The sequence below is a fragment of the Orcinus orca genome, chromosome 3 (genome assembly GCF_937001465.1).
Source record: "Orcinus orca chromosome 3, mOrcOrc1.1, whole genome shotgun sequence".
Lineage (NCBI taxonomy): Eukaryota > Metazoa > Chordata > Mammalia > Artiodactyla > Delphinidae > Orcinus > Orcinus orca.
In genome coordinates, this window is record NC_064561.1 from 78,621,604 (window position 1) to 78,643,403 (window position 21,800).

Sequence of the window (21,800 nt, forward strand, 5' to 3'; positions counted from 1 at the left end):
GCTTTGGAATCTCTTGTAGCATTTTCCCAGCACCCAGTGCCTGTCTATTAGAGTTAATATCCTCTTTCTTTGCCCCCCTATCCAAACATTCCCACACTCAGTGTCCCCTGCACCTACAAACATTAATTGGAAAATACTGTCATTTGTTTAAAAAAAAAAAAAAGGCAGTAAAGGGGAATAGCTGTCCTGTGATTTCAAGTTGGTCACTTTTCTTTGCCATTTTCACCAACGTGAGACAATCCTCATAGGCAAATTTATAACGATAAATGAGGCCAACCACATTTTAAAATAATTTCTGAAAAAGATTCAACTTAACTGCAAGTCAGTGTTATTAAACATTTAAATTAGAACATGTTCCTATTTAGTGGTATGTATAAACTCTAGTCATCAAGAGAAAAATAATAGACCATTGAAAAGCTGTAAATATTCTAGCAGTGAGTCACTGATCAGAGTTTTCAAGATCTGCTTAGAAATACACACATACATTAAAATGCAGTGGGTACCTTTCCCCTGGTGTGACCATGAAGTTTGCTAGCTTGGTCTAGGACATTACTTGCCAACCCAAAACTAAGATATTTATTTTAATATGTGAAAAATGAAATGCTGAGTTAATAAAATTGTTGCAAAGTGAAAGGAAAGTGGCACATTCTGAGAACCATTTCCAAACCTGAAACATATTCATACCTGGTACAGCCACACCATAGACATTTGTGTCCTGTATGAAATCCAACATTCCAACAATATCGGCAACCTCTGTGGTTGCAATATTTTCCCCTTTCCATCTAAACAAAAAACAAGTTCCAGTTAGTTACCTATACTTGAAGAATGAGGTGCCCAGCTTTAAGTTTTAGTGTCTTGCATTTGGCTCTGTGCAAGCACCTAATAATAAAAAATAATGGCAGTTTTCAAAATGAAAAACATTTCTAAGGAAGAACTTTTTTGAGAAGTCAACAAAGTCTGTATCTATTTTTTATTTAAAATTACATTATCTGTGTCTCATTGGTATCAACTGCTACTGTAAAAGGTTTTTTTTTAATATGTCATAAAAAATAAGATAACAAATCCCTCTTTGTTTTGTAATATAATAACAGTGAAGTACAAAGAAAGCATTCTCTATCTCTAATGATAGAAAAAACTGAAAGGAAAGCTATAGTTGTCTTTTGGTGTACTGACCCCCTTTAATTTCTAGGAATTAACCCCTTTGGCTCTTTTAATGCATATGAATGTTTTAATTAAAATGAATTGACGGGCTTCCCTGGTGGCGCAGTGGTTGAGAGTCCGCCTGCCTATGCAGGGGACACGGGTTCATGCCCCGGTCCAGGAAGATCCCACATGCCGCGGAGCGGGGGGGCCCGTGAGCCATGGCCGCTGAGCCTGCGCGTCCGGAGCCTGTGCTCCGCAACGGGAGAGGCCACAACAGTGAAAGGCCCGCGTACCACAAAAAAAAAAAAAAAAAAAAGATTTTACATAAGGTGACCTCCTAACATGACACAAAGAAGGTGAGGAAATATAATTCATTTATTCATTCAACGTTTTGGGACTGTCTACTGTCTGTCCTCTACTGTTCTATGGTCATTGATTAGTAAAGCAAAATAAATTCATAAGCCTAAAATAACCCTAAGGAATTAAAAAAGCAAATATAAGAAAGGGAAATTTTGCTGTTTCACTATTTTTGCCATTAGGTCAAGAATTAGACCATATTTGACTAAATTGGTTTTCTGTTTTAACCCTACCATTTAGACTTCACATCAGCCTGCCTGTATCATATGCTAAAAAAAAAGGAGCTCACTGATTTGGACCCAAAAGATTCGTTAAGATAATTACAAAAATGACATCAAAATGTAACTTATGTTTCAATCTAGAAACAGATGGGCAGTGAATTTTTAAACTGGGAGACATTATTGAGATAAAAGCTCTCCGTTCCCTGAAGGTAGGCAGCAGGTGGTGTATAATGTTTCCACAGAGCCTCACTCAGAGCAGGGTTCACAATCATGGAGCAAGCTTTGCAACCGACGCTATTTCATACCTGAAAGTGTCTCCAATACGGTCCCAAAAATAAAGGAAATTCTCCTGGTCTTGGACCATTAAATCTCCAGTGTTAAAGTAAACATCTCCCTTCTTAAAAACATCACAAAGCAATTTCTTTTCTGTTTGCTTCCTATTTCCAGCATAGCCAAAGAAGGGATTCTTTGCATTCACTGGAGAAATGAGAAGTCCAGGTTCCCCTGAGAGAGAGGTATTTTCAGTGATTTGATTAAAACTATTATTACACACACCATGCATGTACCTAAGTTACATATGACCAACACATCCAGTGTAGCTTATATTACTTTCCTCTGAACTTATTTTTATTATATTTGACATCAATTACTCTGGGTGCCTAAATCTAACACCATTTCACAGACTGCCAAAGCACAAATCACTTTGGAAAAACTAACAAAAAGGAAATTGAATATAAAGAAAGGAATATAAAGAAAGGAATATTAAATTTATTTTACATCCTGGGTGGATACAGCAATGGCTACTTTTTTTGATTATGTAGATTCTAACACTGATAATAATGACAATTATATAAATAACAACTACAATAATAATTTTAAATAAGGTTATGATGGTAGCAATATTTATTTATTGGGCACTTACTATGGAGCAAGCCCCAAGAGAAATGCAACTGTCACCTTATTAATTTTTCAAAGAAATCCTTTGAAATTGATCATTATAATCCCTATTTCACAGGGAAGGCACTAGGGTCCAGAAGAAGGAAGTATGTTAGCAAAGTCCAACAGATAAAAAGGAATGGACCTAGAACTCAAATTCAAGTCCCTATGATTTTTCTGTACAATATTATCTCTGATTTAATAAATATGTTATTAGAAGCTTAAGAATATGTTTTATTCCTCTGGAATGTTACTCTGGAAATCCTCAATGGACAGGAGATAAGCCACGAAATTTATTCGTTTTAATTACATTTAGACACATTATTTAAAATAATTTTTAATCGGACTTTTTCAAGTTAATCAAGATACTGCCCAGCCATCAACAAGGTAAAAAACTACTAAGAGTAGAAGACAAAGGGGACCAGCAATCACTTCCCCAGAAGATTTCAAGGTCATTGCTGACTTGTTTTGGCCACTGTGAAGAAACTAACATCTATGTGATGGGTTAGATGAGGCTGTATTCCAGCAAACTCTAAAGCGATTTATGTCATTTTAACACTCTCTTTTCAATTCTTATTGCTCCCACTCCTCTGGACATTATGGGTTCCAAGGGCACACATACCACTGGCCAAAACTAGCCTGCCCTGACTCAGCAGGGACCCCTCACTGTCACTGTCATCACGGACACCATCATTAGCATCGTTAGCATAATCACTGCCATTGTTACACTTATTGAGCACTCTCTGGGTACCCGTCACTACTCTGAGCACTTTACATATGTATCCCATCTCATCCTCATCACACACCTGTAAGACAGGGCCTCATATTGTATTCATTTTACAAGTGAAATTGAGGAAGAAAAAGTAATTTGCCCAATATTACACAGCTGACAAATGTTGACGTTGGAATGTTTTTAACCAGGTCCATCTGACTCCAAAGGCTGTCCTCCCTCGCATATCCCATCCATCTACATCCCCTATATACATTTCAGAATTTTCTAAGCCTCTTATATTTCCCTTAAAATTTATGTTCTTTATTTTCCTTCTTCAGGACACAGGTGATAGTTTCTTCACTGACAAATTAATTATTGCAAATGCTTAAAAAGGTCAGAGTGTATACTTATCTTTCCCTCCCAGGCATACTTTATGAAAGACACAATGCTTTAATGTAAAATAAAATTGAGCAATCCATAATGAGAATTACAAAATTGTAAAGCAGATATTTGGGGACAATCTGTTTTTGAAAAACCCTGAGGTTGCATAAGCAGTTCTGGGATTCAAGTTCCAATATCAGATATTATTGTAATTGTTATAAATAAAACACACTAGAAAAGAGTGCTTAAATAAAGTTCTTTGCAATCTCCTTAGAAGTGACTTTTTTCTTAGATGCTGTCTATAGAGTTGAATTAGAGAAAGATATTTGATAAATGCTCTTGAAATTCAGAGGATTGGGAAATTTGCTTTTTAAAAGACAAGGCTTATATTTTTGTCCAATCTTTCAGCTACCAGGAAAACAACCAAAACCCCAAAACCAAAACAAAGAAACCCGGGTCTGTGACCTTTATCTCCATATTTGAAGTCATCTCTGAAATGTAGTTTAAACATATTCTGAGGCAGTAGAAAGTAACTTGGGCCTGATTCTTTCAGACTGGATCTCAAACCAATACTAAGGGCACATCTCTACATTTAATTTTCTAGATTGATTACATGCAGCCGCACGTTAACTGGGGCACTCGCTTTCCTTAAAATTTCTAACCCAAAACTATGAGAAAGACTAGCCTGGTGGAGGGGGAGTGGGAGCAAGAAGAGAAAGGGAGGGAGGTAACTGGCCACATGACAGGCCCTCCAGAGGGCTCTGCATACATCATCTCATTAAAGTATCAACAATCACCTCCCGAAAGAAACACTGCTACCTCTACTCTGCATATGAAGAAAATGAGACTCAGACAGGTTGACAAAGTTGGACAGTTTCTAAGTGTGAGAGCCCAGATTTGAATCAAAGTCTGTCTCACTTTCCACTATACGTAGAATCATAAATTGCCATGCATTTTTATATTATATCTTGGTGGTACAGGACATCAGACATATGCCACTGTAAGAGTGGTGGATTAAGAGAACTATAAGCCCACAGTAATCACTTTTAAATTTTCGTAATTACCATCTGAGTGACCCACGTGGGGCCTCTAACTTCTAATAATTAAACCATTCTACCTGCATTAAAATTCCAAATAAGTCACATATTAGAAATAACCACTCTTTCTCTTCTAAATTCAGTAATTAAAGAGAAATTCAAGAACTTTGCCTGAGGAGACATCTTCAAATACAAGAATCTTACCTTTTTTCACACGACTACACCAGCTGTGTTCATTTCTAATGGGTTCATCTTTCTGAAAATCATACTTTATCAAGTCAAAAGCGAAAAAAAGCTGCAAAAAACAGAATGAAACAAAAACAAGATTTAGTTATTTATTTGTGCAATGACATCTCCTGGTAGTAGATTTAAATCTCAGTCAATTGAAATACAGAATTAGAATGTGGATTTATTAAAACAAGTGAGCTTTCCTGGTAAAAAGTTAAATAAATGTTTAAAAATCAAAACTGAAGCTGTTAGTAAACAGCGCTCATGTACTGGCATTTACTTTCACTTCTTTTATGTTGCACCTTACCTTAGAAAAGCCTTACTAATTCTAATCTTTTCTTTTTAAGTTTTTTCTTTTTTTTGATGTGGACCATTTTTTAAAGTCTTTATTGAATCTGTTACAATATTGCTTCTGTTTTATGTTTTGGTTTTCTGGCCCCGAGGCATGTGGGATCTTAGCTCCCCGACCAGGGATCAAAATCTTAACCACTGGACAGCCAGGGAACTCCCCTAATTTGAGTACCAGGAAGCAATCCCTGCACGAAATCACATACTCTGCTAACTATAGTCAAGAGGACACTTTCTTGCCTTCTCTTTTTGCAATCTTTCAAACATCCCTTGAAATGGAAAGTTTTAATAGAACTAAAATGTCAACTATGTGAATGCAAGGATTGTGTTGTGTATTTTAACTTACCATCCCTTGTAAAGGGACTAGATGCCTCAAAAGTACTTGTTTTTGTCACTTACTTAGACCTTTTCCCCAGGCCTTTCAATTTAATGTCCTTAAACTAACCCTCAGTACTTCTGTACACAGTTGTGGTGTAAGATGGAAATTTGTTGGAACATCCTCATCACATCAGGAAACAAGCTAATTGGACATCTCTCCTTGACCCCCAATATTTCCAGCTCCTCTGCTCTTGTAATGTTCATATTACCATGTCATGCAGATTCACAGATCCTCAAAATCTGACCCTGGGAGAGAACTGCAGATTGGTTCAATCCAACTCCCTCATTTCATGCATAAGAAAATTGAGGTTTTCCCAATCAATTAAACAAGCAATCTTATTAAGCTGAACCAGCATGTACTAAACTAAAATGGAGGTGATAAAATGAAGTGAGAAAAAATAATTAGGAAGGACAAACAAAAGAGAGAAAGAGAGAAGGAGGAGCATGAGGAGAAGGAGAGAAACAAAGAACAAATGGGAAAATATGAATAAAATTAATGAGATAAATGTAATAGTATAATTTATTATCAAAGACTAAACAAACATCTCAGGGAAGTCAGCATGTAACTACAATCACAATTCATTGTTTGAATTAAAATACAAATGAGAGCAACTAATATATATATATATTTTATAAATGTATTTATTTATTATTTTTGGCTGTATTGGGTCTTCATTGCTGCGTGTAGGCTTTCTCTAGTTGGGGCAATGGGGGCTACTCTTTGTTGCGGTGTGCAGGCTTCTCATTGAGATGGCTTCTCTTGCCGTGGAGCACAGGCTCTAGGCGCTCAGGCTTCAGTAGTTGTGGCTCATGGGCTCTAGAGCACAGGCTCAGTAGTTGTGGCACACCAGCTTAGTTGCTCTGCAGCATGTGGGATCTTCCCGGATCAGGGATTGAACCCGTATCCCCTGCATTCACGGGCAGATTCTTAACCACTGTGCCACCAGGGAAGTCTGAGAGCAACTAATATTGATTGAGTACTTACTGTGTCTCAGTCACTGTGCTAAGAGCTTTTAATTTAATCATCAAAAACCCTATAAGGTAGAAGTTAATATTATCCTATTTTAAGATGAGGGCCAATGAAAGAGACAGCAAAACAAAAAAATTGTTACTCTTGACATAAAGATTCTTATTAAAATGCAAGCTTGCATCTTGTTGGTCTTTGTCTGTAATTGGGCTAATAGGATATTGGCTACTTGCCTAATGACTCATCAAAAGAAAGATTCCAGAGGTTCCAGAACTGCATTTATCATTTCGGCCAAACTAGAACAGAGTCCTGTTTATTACTCTCTTGTGTTTTAACATGCTTTATATTTTGAAAAATTTGCCCAGCAACTGGTAATATCATCTTTAACATTATTTCTTTTACATTAATTTGGCAACCACACGCATGGGTAAGATTCATTCCACACCAAATCACTGTTCAGTGTGCCTGTTATCAGATACAGGGGACTTGATGGTCAGAAATTGAGTAATTTTATAATACAAATGAAATTTAAATATATCACAGCACCTTCTAGAAGTAGCCTGGATCAGAGCATTAAGTCTCAGCTAGAAGGATTTCTATTTTTTTTCCTGCCTTCAAGAGGACCCATGAGGTTACAAAAACGGTTATGTTATAATAACACAAATAACGAAACAGATGCCACACTTCAATATCTCCTAAATGTATAGTATACATACACGTACAGGTATAGGTATAGGAAGAGGTACACATGGCCAGAACGCAGCTGCAGGGGTTCTCATTTGTAACAGTCTAGACAGATGGGTCCCCAGAACTGTACAGCATACATCTATGTGACTGTGCACACTGGCCCTTGGAGTTCCCACACATACCTGTATGCTTTTGCATATTCAGATTTGCAAATTTAGAAGTTAGAAAGGGAACACAAAAATTATTTCCTCTATAAATAAATGAGTAGACTTTGAATCCAGAAGAAAGTGACTTGTCAAAGTCAAAAAGTCAAGTAGTGGCAGAGCTGGAACTAGAGCCCTAGGTACAGTGATTCGAATTCAGGAATTTTTTGCCTCAGCATTATACTACATTGCTTTGACCTATACAGTACAGGCTCATTTATCCCTCACCATAGGTAAAGGGTGGTTTCTCTGTTTCCTTAAACAGAAGACCCTTAAAATATACAAACACACACACTCATAAACTTATCATCTCTCTCTCTATCATAAATATACATTTATATACCTATAGTAACATGTAATATTATATAGACTTGGGACATTATGAATACTCATTTCTAGGATGCACTATTATGCAACAGAATAGTTTTCTGAATGGTTTGCAGACTTGTATTTAAAAAATAATCATTTTTTAAAAATCAAGTAAAACAGAAAAATAAGAAGAAAAAGTTAAATTTCCCCAAATTTTAACCAAAAGTAAACCATTCTTAACATGGTGTAATATATTCTCAATACAAAGTGATCCCTGGCCATTCTATCTAAAATTTCAAAAAACGCCTCCCAATACACATGCACATACACACAATCTCCTTTCCCTGTTTAATTTTCCTCTTTTGCACTAATGAGTATGTGCTATAGACTGTATTTTATTTATTGATCTCGTCTGTTTTCTGTCTTCCTCAATAGAGCATGACCTGCACATGGGCAGGAATTTATGTGCGTTTTGTTCACTGTGCTCACTTGTGTCAGGCATACTGGAAACATTATAAATATATATAAAGAAAGTCATTTGATGAACAATCATTACAAATGCATTTAAATCAATAGAGGGAAAGGTATGAAACTGATTAGTAAAATAATTTATGAAAAATGAAACCACACCATTCTAGTAAATGCAATCAATTTAAATTTTCTTGAATTTAACAAAAGAAAATGGAACCAAAGTTAAACTAAAATGTGTGTTTAGCATAACAGATACCAGTCCCTATGGGGTCAAAGAATTTAACTTTAACCACAAATTTAATTAGAGGCCTGGCCTTTGCTCTCAGCTTCTGGGAGATAATCTCTCACAATGTCATGAGGGACAGGACTTTTTATTTGCCTAAGGACCTTGGGCAACCAGATAGTAACTCTATGATTGAGAGTGGGTCTCTGAGCCATGCCAATAATGTTATGCAGGGTTGGGGCTTTGGGTCACCCAGCTTGACCTCCTGAGGGACTGGAGGTGGAGGTTGACCACAGAGGCAGCCAACTAGATTTAAAAGATTGAGCCCCCGCAAAAGACTCTGGACATCAAGGCTGGGTGAGCTTCCTGAGTTGGCAATACTCCATGTATTGTCACACATCAATTCCAGGAGAGTAATATCCTCCTGACTTCACAGGAGAGGACGACTGGAAGCCTTGCATTTGGTACCCTCCTGGATTCTACCCTGGCCTTCCCTTGACTGACGTTCCTTCCCTTGACTGATGTTAATCTATATCCTTTAGGTGTAATAAACTGTAACTATTATATGGCTTTTGGTGAGTTTTGTGTTCCTTCCAGTGAATTATCAAACTTAAAGGTGGTCTTAGGGACTCCCAAGCTGCAACTGATGTTAGATGTGAAGGTGGTCCCACGTGAACTGTTTTTTAACTTCACAGTTGGCTAAATTTCTTAGTCTCTAAAAGATGCCTACTTTAAGACAATAAAAAAAGTTTATACAAATGTGAGCAAAAGGAACCTTTTTAATAAGTCTCATACTTTATCTTTACTTTGTATCTATGGATTTACCACCATAAAAGATGAGATAATCAATACTTATACCTTCTTCTCTCCTCCCACACAATTCTCATTTTTTTTAGTTGTAAGTATTTTTATAGTGTCAGGATTTATACTTCCATTTGATCTATAAACATAATTCAGAGCCTTTCAATCCTCTATATTTAAGTGGATTCAAGCAAACCTTTCAACTGAAGGTGGTTCCTTCAATTTCTAAACTGCTTTATCTTCAGGTTCACTAGAATTTTTCATTCAATGAATATAAAGAAGTAGTATATTCCTGTAAGTACATGGGAATTATATTCTCTGATTTCTTAAAAGTTTGAGAACACTACTTTGTTGCCTTGGACTTGTAGGACAAGTTTGTTAGAACTAAAATTCTTAGGTGAAAACATTATGCTCTTTTTGGGGGGGCACTGAGTGTAATGTTTTTGTTTTGAAAGATGCCTGAGACATTTCCCATCTTCACCATATACTTTGTACATCTTTTGCTTTTTCTGCCTTAGCATCTTCTTATGGTTCTTCAATTTACGTTCAGTAATTTCACCAGAATATATATATTTCCTGATGATCATTCTGTACCATATTTTTTCCCCCGGAACATAATGTGCTCTTTTGCTAAAGATTCAAATCTTTATTTTCAGGAAGTTTTCTTCTATTAGGTTTCAAATAGTTTTTTTCACTTTGATTTGTTTTCTTCTACCAGAACATGAATGAAGCACATGTCAGATCATTGTCTATGCTTTCAAAATTTACCTTTTTAATTTATTTTATATTATTATTTGCTTATTCTTTACATCTGTGTGACTCCTTAATCCCATCCATCTTGCTAACAATGTTTTCAGTCCTGTTTATTTTTAAGTTCTTCAGTGTGGTGTTCAACTCTGTAATATTTTCATTTTTCCCTTTTATTCTTTTTCCTTTGGGTTGAGCATGCCTACTTTCCAACTCCATTTGTTGATCTATGATTTCCTTGCATTTTCCTTTGAGCTCTTATGTTTAAAGAGAATATTATTACAATTTTTTGAACCTATGGGAAATTGTTGTTCTAAACATTTTCTGGCCATTTGGGGGGACTTATTATTTTGATATTCATCCATATATTTTTAGCTGTTTTTTATTTAGATTCATTTTCTCCCTTTCTTTCAAGTTTTATTTCCTCTATGGATTTCATGTTTGTTCCTTCCCAATTATTATTACTGGGCATAGAAAAGGAGACGCCAGTCCCCAATTTTTACTTGGATTTGTCTCTCAAATGCACTGTCACTAAATTTTTTATATTTTTTGCTTTGGGGGCGTATATGGGACACACCTCCCTTCAGTTTCATGCATTTAAATAGTAAGCATAGCACAGAAGAAGGACATTTGGGTTAGAGGAACTCTGTTGCTGCTTCATCTTTTTCTTTCAGTTTTAACATCCTATCTCCATTTAGAGGCTGATTCCTCTCTCAGATGGTAAGTGTAAGCCTCCAATAAGTTTATATTTTTGAGAGACGCACTTAAATCTCCTCACATAGTTATGAAACAGTTATTGGTCCAATTTTTTTTCTGATTACCTGCTATGTGATGAAACAACATGCAAATGAAATGATAAAAGACTAGAATTCATATGACATTGCATACTTTTTTTTCATTTTAAACTGAAAAAAAAAAAAAAGAAAAAAAAATCAGAAGTTGCCCAAATAAATTGGAGACAATCATAACTTCCTGCATTATGGACATTATAACAGTCTGACAGGGACTTTAAGATATTAGAAAATTATAATGAGGTCAAGCCAGTAATACAAAATATAAATCTTCATTGTATTCCTATCACATGATTACTTAGGAATGACTCAGCTTCACCAAAAAGCTTTAATTATGAATACCAAATTTTTAACGGAACCAGTGCAATCCATTGAGAAAATTAACTGTAAAGAATGTAATAATACTCGGTAATATCAGCACTTACTTTCCCCCAATTATTTTTGTTCGCAACACACATGTATTTCTGAAATGTCAACAAGACCCTCACAGTCCCATAAAACGCATTATAAAAATAGTTTGTACCTTCTTTAAGTTTCAAACATTAGGGCAATTTATACCAGCTTTGAATCTATTTCTTTACTCTTTAAAAATTATACTTTTATCACTTTTGATAATCCTCACTAAATGTTTCTTTTTACTTTTTTAAATTATGCTTTTTATTACTTCCTTCCTTTTATACTCTTTGAGTTTATTTTAGTTGTTTTTTAAAATTAACTTACAGAAATGGATATTTAGCTCACTAATTTTCAGCTATTCTTATCTGAGCTTTGAAATGTAACATTTTCATTATGATTCAGCTTAAATTATTTTCTATTTCTATTTTTCTATTATGATTTTTTTCTTTGACTCAGAAATTTAGAGATGTTTCATTTCCAAATATATAGGAGATGATCTAGCTGTTATTTTAAACATTTCTATCTTAATTAAACTGTGGTCAGAGAACATAATCCATATATACTCAAGCTTATGAAATTTGCTGGAATTCCCTATGTAGTCCTGTAATCTTTGTGAATGTGTGATAAACGCTTAAAAATAATGGATATTCTGCAGTTTTTAAATGCAGTGTCCTATATATGTTCATTAGTTCAAATAGTTTAGTTATTGTATTATTCTAATACACTATGTCATTGAAAAAACTTTTTGCATGTTCTATCAAATAGTAAAGAGCTAAAATAAAATATTCTACTATGATTCTGGATTTGTTTATCTCCCCTTGAGGTTATATAAATTTTGATACTTTTAAAAAATTTTCATTTTTATTATTTAAAAATATTATTGTTGAATATAAATTCTATTTTGATAATTATTTCCTCCAAACAAGTTGAAGATATCTGTCCACTATATTTTGTCTTCCATGGTTGCTATTGAGAAATTAGCTGTCTTTTACTCCTAAGAAGGTAATTTTTTGGCTACTTTAAAAATTTTAGTGATATCTTGACATAGTTTTTAAGGAAACCATATATTAGAAGCCTACATATAATTTTTGAGTGATATAAAAATGAATGGAAAGTAGAAATAGTGGATTAAAAACAGAAAATGGAGTCAAATTAATATATATGGGACCTATGCTTGTTTATACATTATATCATTAAATTTGAAAACTGAACAAAAGAACTAACTATTATTATTCCCATATGACAGGGGGAAAAGATGGGAGATAATTGAGGTTTTCATAGTCTATGGCACCACAGTTCATCTAGAGGCCACTATGTTATTTATAGAAGTTCTCAAATTAAAAAAAAGGTGATAATATTTAGCATAATTTACAAGCACAACGTCTAGAGGAGAGGTTAGCAGATCTCAATATATTTCTTTTGTAAAGAAAATATTTTACTTACTTTGTGAAGGAAATTCGCTCTCCCAACTGATCCAATTTTCCCAGTGTGATTCATAAAACAAATGTTTCCTTCAGTAGCTCCATAAAGCTCACACATCTTAATGTTTCCAAATCTGTCTAAAAATTCTCTCCATACGTCACTCCGTATGCCATTTCCAACTGCCAAACGTACCCGATGATCCTTTTCTCCTTCTCTCTGTTAGAAGAAAAGATTTTACTAGTAATTTATTATTTCCAGTTCCCAATTTTTTCTTTCATTGCTATTACTTAAATAGCAACCATCCAGAAGTAAGTTGCATGTGTGCAATAATGCAAAGGAGTAAAAAAAGTATCATGTAAGTCCATGGCAGAACTAAGTCCAATAGCTAATGAAACTAACACTGGTCCAAAGTAATAGAGCTTTATTTCCCTATATCTGGCAAAATCGCTTCCTAAATTTGAGATGCTGAAGTCTTCTTTTTCCTGAAATATGCTTTCTTCCTTACCAGAATGGAGGCTCCTCAAAAAATTAAAAGTAGAACTACCATATGATCCAACAATTCCACTCCTGGGTATTTATCTGAAGAAAACAAAAACTCTAATTCAAAAAGATACTGCACCCCATGTTCATTGCAGCATTATTTACAATAGCCAAGACATGGAAGCAACCTAAATGCCCATCAATAGATGAATGAAGAAAATGTGGTATATACACACGGAATATTATTCAGTCATAAAGAAGAATGAAATCTTACCATTTGTGACAACATGGATGGACCTTAAGGGCATTATGCTAAGTGTCATAAGTCAGACAAAGAAAGACAAATCCTGTATGATCTCACATATATGTGGCATCTAAAAAAAACAAACAACAGCCAAAACAAAAACCCAAAACCCTGAGCAGAGAACAGATTGGTGGTTGCCAGGGGCAGGGTGAGGAGTGGGCAAAAATGGGTAAAGGGGGTCAAAAGGTACAAATTTCTAGTTATAAAATAAATAAGTCCTGGGGATGTACTGTACAGCGTGGTGACTATAAATAACAATACTGAATTGCATATCTGAAAGTTGCTAAGAGAGTAGAGTTGACCCTTGAACAACCAGGGATTAGGGACATGGAGATGAAGTAGAAAATCCAAATGTAATTTCTAGTTGGTTCTCAGTATCACTGGTTTCACATCCACAGATTCAACCAACTGCAGATCATGTAGTACTGTGATATTTACTACTGAAAAAAAATCTGCATATAAGTGGACATGCACAGCTCAAACCCATGCTATTCAAGGGTCAACTGTAAATCTTAAAGTTCTCATCACAAGAAAAAGAAAATTTGCAACTATGTATGGTGTTGAATGTTAATTAGACTTATACTGGTGATCAATTTGCAATATATACAGTATATTGAATCATTACATTTTACACCTGAAACTATATGTTTTATGTCAGTTATACCTCAATTAAAAAATTAGAGTAAGAATATAATATCAGCTTAGTCATGGTAAATCCATGATTCCTTCTGAAGTACCTCCAACCTTACAAAAGTAATACAAAATAACAAGAAATAACAATAAATAGACAACAATAATAGAGAAATCAATTGTCCCTGACACAGTTAAAAATGGTCCAATGAACACATTCTTTACCTTAGTTCCTTCTCCGTCTTAAAGGAGATTTTAATCTATTAACTCTCAAGAAAAAAGAGAATGTGAAAGAAAGGTAATTTCACAAACTGAAAGGTGAATAGATAAAAGGCAGGAGACTAAGCAGAGTAGTTAATTCTGAAATCTAAGCCCACAGTTGGGAACGCAACACATGCTCCTAAGAGTGTCAAGGAAACAACAAAAAAATGAGGAAGGCAGAAGACTTGGTTGGAAATTTGTTTAAGAAGCATCTGCACCCCTAGACACCCTGATTCAGATAATACATCTGGGAGTCTGACCTCTGCACACTGGTCAAACACTGGAGACACTCTCTGGAGAAGCCCAACCAGATACCATTTCAGATGCAGGAATCTACTGAAAACAGTAAGTTCAATGCAAAATGGTGAGATCTCAGAGCCAAACTAATCTACAGAGGTAGAAATCAGAATATTGTTCACATTTGGTAGGACAATGACTGATTTTTTTGATGACAACCAGGGGGAATATCTTCAAGAAGAAAATAAATAAAATTGATTAAAAATACTTGAAGTGTTGTTAAATCATATTCAGAAATTTGGGCTATGATGGACAGATGAATTAGTAACAGGCATTTAGAAAGCAAAATTTAAAAAGTCAATTATTTTCAGTAATAAAAAGTTAAAAATTATTATATTTTAAATACATTATGTGTCAGCTATGAATAATATATATATAATTTTTATAATGAAAAAACTTATTATCAAAGTATTTTAAAATGATCATAATTAGATTGGTGCCATAGAGGGAGAAGAAACATATGTGTGTGAATATCTGAGTAAGAAGCCAGGTAGATGACAGTTAAGACTGAAAAATCAAGAAATAGTAACATAACATGTTTTATTAAGAAATATGGAAGTAAATAAAACCCCAAATGTCTTAAAAGAATTAAATATGTTTACCTCTAGAGGTCAAGTATTGATAGGAGGGGGTATTGTTTTCTTGAGAGTACTATTTGATTTTTCAGAATTGTAAAAGTACTAATTTAATAAAATAAAAATTAAATTAAAAAAATAAAATAAGAGCCGAGGTGTGGACACATCAGAATCTGACTTGTGGATTTCATTAGGCCCTTAAACCCTTAAGGGTTTAAGGTAAATATTCCACTGATACAAACAAACAAACAAACAAAACAAACAAACAAAAAACCTCACTCAATCAAAGTAGCTACTTCCAAGACAGAGGATTATTTTCTACCACTAAACACTACCAGGAGCAATTCTGTCCTGGTTCCAACTCCCACGGGCATGCCCAGTATTGCCGACCTGGCACGGAACTAGCTCTTGGATTTTTCACTGCCATTTTCATATATAAAACAGTAGTGTTGAAAATCTAAGGATTTATTCTGCTTTAACAGAGAACAATCTTTTATTTTTATTACTTTTTTAATTAATTTGTTTTGGCTGCGTTGGGCCTTCAATGCTGCGTGCGGGCTTTCTCTAGCTGTGGCAAGCGGGGGCTACTCTTTGTTGCGGCTTCTCATTTCTCATTGCGGTGGCTCCTCTTGTTGCTGAGCATGGGCTCTAGGAGCGTTGGCTTCAGTAGTTGCAGCACATGGGCTCAGTAGTTGTGGCTCATTGGCTCTAGAGCACAGGCTCAGTAGTTGTGGTGCACGGGCTTAGTTGCTCCACAGCGTGTGGGATCTACCTGGACCAGGGATCAAACCCTGCATTGGCAGGCAGATTCTTAACCACTGCACCACCAGGGAAGTCCAAAGAACAATCTTTTATATGGCATGATTCTTGGATGCTTTTCACGTTAGAGATGAGTTTTAGCAAGTATTATTTATAAAATGAATTGGCACACTCTGGAAAACCAATAAGAAGGTGGTTGACACACCAAATTCCATAGACTTTAACCTGTGTGGGATATATAGCTATACAAGCTTACTAAATAATAATATTCATCCAAAGTCATTCAACTGATATAGAAAATAAAATCATCAAAACTAGGATAAGGCTTTTGTCTAGAAATTTCAAAGTCATGTATTTAACTCTCAAGATATGTATTTATTTAAAGTATTTAAATATTTATTCTATTTTCCTTTCATTTAAAAGAAAGCCCAGAGTATCATGCTTTGAGGAGTAGGAAGAAAGATCAACAGATTCATTACTTAGTGTTGTGGGAAAAAAGAAAATGCATATTTCTTCTGTTGTTGATATGCATGAACTCCTAAAACAGTAAAATACAAATGACAATTGATATAAGGGATATAAATTAGTTATTCTCAGTTTATTGAGATATAATCTAGTTTCAGTGATATTATTCAGATTTTTGTTTACCAGATTAAAATCATGAGCATGGAAATATATATATACGAAAATAATATGATTCCTTTATCTATAATAATGATATAAAAATTATATGAAGCTCTGTAGCAAGATCAAAATATACAGATATAGTTATTTTTTATTTTTTTTACATTTTTATTGGAGTATAATTGCTTTACAATGGTGTGTTAGTTTCTGCTTTATAACAAAGTAATCAGGTAAACATATACATATGTTCCCATATCTCATCCCTCTTGCATCTCCCTCCCTCCCACCCTCCCTATCCCACCGCTCTAGGTGGTCACAAAGCACCGAGCTGATCTCCCTGTGCTATGCGGCTGCTTCGCACTAGCTATCTATTTTATGTTTGGTAGTGTATATATGTCCATGCCACTCTCTTGCTTTGTCACAGCTTACTCTTCCCCCTGCCCATATCCTCAAGCCCATTCTCTAGTAGGTCTGTGTCTTTATTCCTGTCTTACCCCTAGGTTCTTCATGACATATTTTTTTTCTTAAATTCCATATATATGTGTTAGCATACAGTATTTGTCTTTCTCTTTCTGACTTACTTCACTCTGTATGACAGACTCTAGGTCCATCCACCTCATTACAAATAGCTCAATTTCGTTTCTTTTTATGGCTGAGTAATATTCCATTGTATATATGTGCCACATCTTCTTTATCCATCCATCCAATGATGGACACTTAGGTTGTTTCCATCTCCAGGTTATTGTAAATACAGCTGCAATGAATATTTTGGTACATGACTCTTTTTGAATTATGGTTTCCTCAGGGTATATGCCCAGTAGTGGGATTGCTGGGTCGTATGGTAGTTCTACGTGTAATTTTTTAAGGAACCTGCATACTGTTCTCCATAGTGGCTGTACCAATTCACATTCCCACCAGCAGTGCAAGAGTGTTCCCTATTCTCCACACCCTCTCCAGCATTTATTGTTTCTAGATTTTTTGATGATGGCCATTCTGACTGGTGTGAGATGATATCTCACTATAGTTTTGATTTGCATTTCTCTAATGATTAATAATGCTGAGCATTCTTTCATGTATTTGTTGGCAGTCTGTATATCTTTCTTGGAGAAATGTCTATTTAGGTCTTCTGCCCATTTTTGGATTGGGTTGTCTGTTTTTTTGTTATTGAGCTGCATGAGCTGCTTATAAATGTTGGAGATTAATCATTTGTCAGTTGCTTCATTTGCAAATATTTTCTCCCATTCTGAGGGTTGTCTTTTGGTCTTGTTTATGGTTTCCTTAGCTGTGCAAAAGCTTTGAAGTTTCATTGGGTCCCATTTGTTTATTTTCGTTTTTATTTCCATTTCTCTAGGAGGTGGGTGAAAAAGGATCCTGCTGTGATTTATGTCATACAGTGTTCTGCCCATGTTTTCCTCTAAGAGATTGATAGTATCTGGCCTTACATTTAGGTCTTTAATCCATTCTGAGCTTATTTTTGTGTATGGTGTCAGGGAGTGATCTAATCTCATACTTTTACATGTACCTGTCCAGCTTTCCCAGCACCACATATTGAAGAGGCTGTCCTTTCTCCACTGTACATCCCTGCCTCCTTTATCAAAGATAAGGTGACCATATGTGCATGGGTTTATCTCTGGGCTTTCTATCCTGTTCCCTTGATCTATCTTTCTGTTTTTGTGCCAGTACCATACTGTCTTGATTACTGTAGCTTTGTAGTATAGTCCGAAGTGAGGGAACCTGATCCTCCAGCTCCGTTTTTCGTTCTCAAGATTACTTTGGCTATTCGGGGTCTTTTGTGTTTTCATACAAATTGTGAAATTTTTTTGTTCTAGTTCTGTGAAAAATGCCAGTGGTAGTTTGATAGGGATTGCATTGAATCTGTAGATTGTTTTGGGTACTAGAGTCATTTTCACAATGCTGATTCTTCCAATCAAAGAACATGGTATATCTCTCCATCTATTTGTATCATTTTTAATTTCTCTCATCAGTGTCTTATAATTTCCTGCATACAGGTCTTTTGTCTCCTTAGGTAGGTTTATTCCTAGATATTTTATTCTTTTTGTTGCAATCGTAAATGGGAATGTTTTCTTGATTTCACTTTCAGATTTTTCATCATTAGTGTGTAGGAATGCCAGAGATTTCTGTGCATTAATTTTGTATCCTGCTACTTTACCAAATTCACTGATTAGCTCTAGTAGTTTTCTGGTAGCATCTTTAGGATTCTCTATGTATAGTATCATGTCATCTGCAAACAGTGACAGCTTTACTTCTTCTTTTCCAATTTGGATTCCTTTTATTTCCTTTTCTTCTCTGATTGCTGTGGCTAAAACTTCCAAAACTATGTTGAACAACAGTGGTGAGAGTGGGCAACCTTGTCTTTTTCCTGACTTAGTGAAAATGCTTTCAGTTTTTCACCATTGAGGACGATGTTGGCTGTGGGTTTGTCATATATGGCCTTTATTATGTTGAGGAAAGTTCCCTCTATGCCTACTTTCTGCAGGGTTTTTATCATAAATGTGTGTTGAATTTTGTCAAAAGCTTTCCCTGCATCTATTGAGATGATCATATGGTTTTTCTTCTTCAATTTGTTAATATGATGTATCACGTTGATTGATTTGTGTATATTGAAGAATCCTTGCATTTCTGGAATAAACCTCACTTCATTATGGTGTATGATCCTTTTAATGTGCTGTTGGATTCTGTTTGCTAGTATTTTGTTGAGGATTTTTGCATCTATGTTCATCAGTGATATTGGCCTGTAGTTTTCTTTCTTTGTGACATCCTTGTCTGGTTTTGGTATCAGGGTGATGGTGGCCTCGTAGAATGAGTTTGGGAGTGTTCCTCCCTCTGCTATATTTTGGAAGAGTTTGAGAAGGAGAGATGTTAGCTCTTTTCTAAATGTTTGAAAGAATTCGCCTGTGAAGCCATCTGGTCCTGGGCTTTTGTTTGTTAGAAGATTTTTAATCACAGTTTCAATTTCAGTGCTTGTGATTGGTCTGTTCATATTTTCTATTTCTTCCTGATTCAGTCTTGGCAGATTGTGCATTTCTAAGAATTTGTCCATTTCTTCCAGGTTGTCCATTTTATTGGCATAGATTTGCTTGTAGTAATCTCTCATGATCTTTTGTATTTCTGCAGTGTCAGTTGTTACTTCTCCTTTTTCATTTCTAATTCTATTGATTTGAGTCTTCTCCCTTTTTTTCTTGATGAGTCTGGCTAATGGTTTATCAATTTTGTTTATCTTCTCAAAGAACCAGCTTTTAGTTTTATTGATCTTTGCTATCGTTACCTTCATTTCTTTTTCATTTATTTCTGATCTGATTTTTATGATTTCTTTCCTTCTGCTAACTTTGGGGTTTTTTTGTTCTTCTTTCTCTAATTGCTTTAGGTGCAAGGTTGGGTTGTTTATTCGAGATGTTTCCTGTTTCTTAAGGTAGGATTGTATTGCTATAAACTTCCCTCTTAGAACTGCTTTTGCTGCATCCCATGGGTTTTGGGGCATCGTGTCTCCATTGTCATTTCTTTCTAGGTATTTTTTAATTTCCTCTTTGATTTCTTCAGTGATCACTTCGTTATTAAGTAGTGTATTGTTTAGCCTCCATGTGTTTGTATTTTTTACAGATCTTTTCCTGTAATTGATATCTAGTCTCATGGCATTGTGGTCGGAAAAGATACTTGATACAATTTCAATTTTCTTAAGTTTACCAAGGCTTGATTTGTGACCCAAGATATGATCTATCCTGGAAAATGTTCCATGAGCACTTGAGAAAAATGTGTATTCTGTTGTTTTTGAATGGAGTGTCCTATAAATATCAATTAAGTCCATCTTGTTTAATGTATCACTTAAAGCTTGTGTTTCCTTATTTATTTTCATTTTGGATGATCTGTCCATTGGTGAAAGTGGGGTGTTAAAGTCCCCTAGTATGAATGTGTTACTGTCGATTTCCCCTTTTATGGCTGTTAGTATTTGCCTTATGTATTGAGGTGCTCCTATGTTGGGTGCATAAATATTTACAATTGTTATATCTTCTTCTTGAATCGATCCCTTGATCATTATGTAGTGTCCTTCTTTGTCTCTTCTAATAGTCTTTATTTTAAAGTCTATTTTGTCTGATATGAGAATTGCTACTCCAGCTTTCTTTTGGTTTCCATTTGCATGGAATATCTTTTTCCATCCTCTTACTTTCAGTCTGTATGTGTCTCTAGGTCTGAAGTGGGTATCTTGTAGATAGCATATATATGGGTCTTGTTTTTGTATCCATTCAGCCAACCTGTGTCTTTTGGTGCAAGCCTTTAGTCCATTTACATTTAAGGTAATTATCGATATGTATGTTCCTATTTCCATTTTCTTAACTGTTTTGGGTTCGTTATTGTAGGTCTTTCCTTCTCTTGTGTGTCTTGCCTAGAGAAGTTCCTTTAGCATTTGTTGTAAAGCTGGTTTGGTGGTGCTGAACTCTGTCAGTTTTTGCTTGTCTGTAAAGGTTTTAATTTCTCCATCAAATCTAAATGAGATCCTTGCTGGGTAGAGTAATCTTGGTTGCAGCTTTTTCTCCTTCATCACTTTAAATATGTCCTGCCAGTCCCTGCTGGCTTGCAGAGTTTCTGCTGAAAGATCAACTGTTAACCTTATGGGGATTCCCTTGTGTGTTATTTGTTGTTTTTCCCTTGCTGCTTTTAATATGTTTTCTTTGTATTTAATTTTTGACAGTTTGATTCATCTGTGTCTTGGCGTGTTTCTCCTTGGTTTTATCCTGTATGGGAGTCTCTGTGCTTCCGTGACTTGATTAACTATTTCCTTTCCCATATTAGGGAAGTTTTCAACTATAATCTCTTCAAATATTTTCTCAGTCCCTTTCTTTTTCTCTTCTACTTCTGGAACCCCTATAATTCGAATGTTGGTGCGTTTAATGTTGTCCCAGAGGTCTCTGAGACTGTCCTCAGTTCTTTTCATTCTTTTTTCTTTACTCTGCTCTGCAGTAGTTATTTCCACTATTTTATCTTCCAGGTCACTTATCCGTTCTTCTGCTGCAGTTATTCTGCTATTGATCCCTTTTAGAGTATTTTTAATTTCATTTATTGTGTTGTTCATCATTGCTTGTTTCATCTTTAGTTCTT

At 35.2% G+C, this 21,800-nt stretch overlaps 1 protein-coding gene across 5 annotated transcripts in view; it reads right to left on the reverse strand.

Annotated features, from left to right (window-relative positions):
- Window positions 1–21,800, reverse strand: part of SLC27A6 (solute carrier family 27 member 6) — a 64,135-nt gene that overhangs the window by 5,121 nt on the left and 37,214 nt on the right. For 4 of the 5 annotated variants that reach the window (XM_033405834.2, XM_033405835.2, XM_033405836.2 and 1 more), the window contains exons 5-8: window positions 12,780–12,974; window positions 4,992–5,082; window positions 2,027–2,225; window positions 685–782 (exon numbers count right to left, since the gene is read on the reverse strand). In XM_033405834.2, the coding sequence (XP_033261725.1) occupies window positions 685–782; window positions 2,027–2,225; window positions 4,992–5,082; window positions 12,780–12,974 (583 nt within the window). The remainder of the gene's footprint in view (window positions 1–684; window positions 783–2,026; window positions 2,226–4,991; window positions 5,083–12,779; window positions 12,975–21,800) is intronic. The other variant, XM_033405833.2, reaches the window with a different exon arrangement.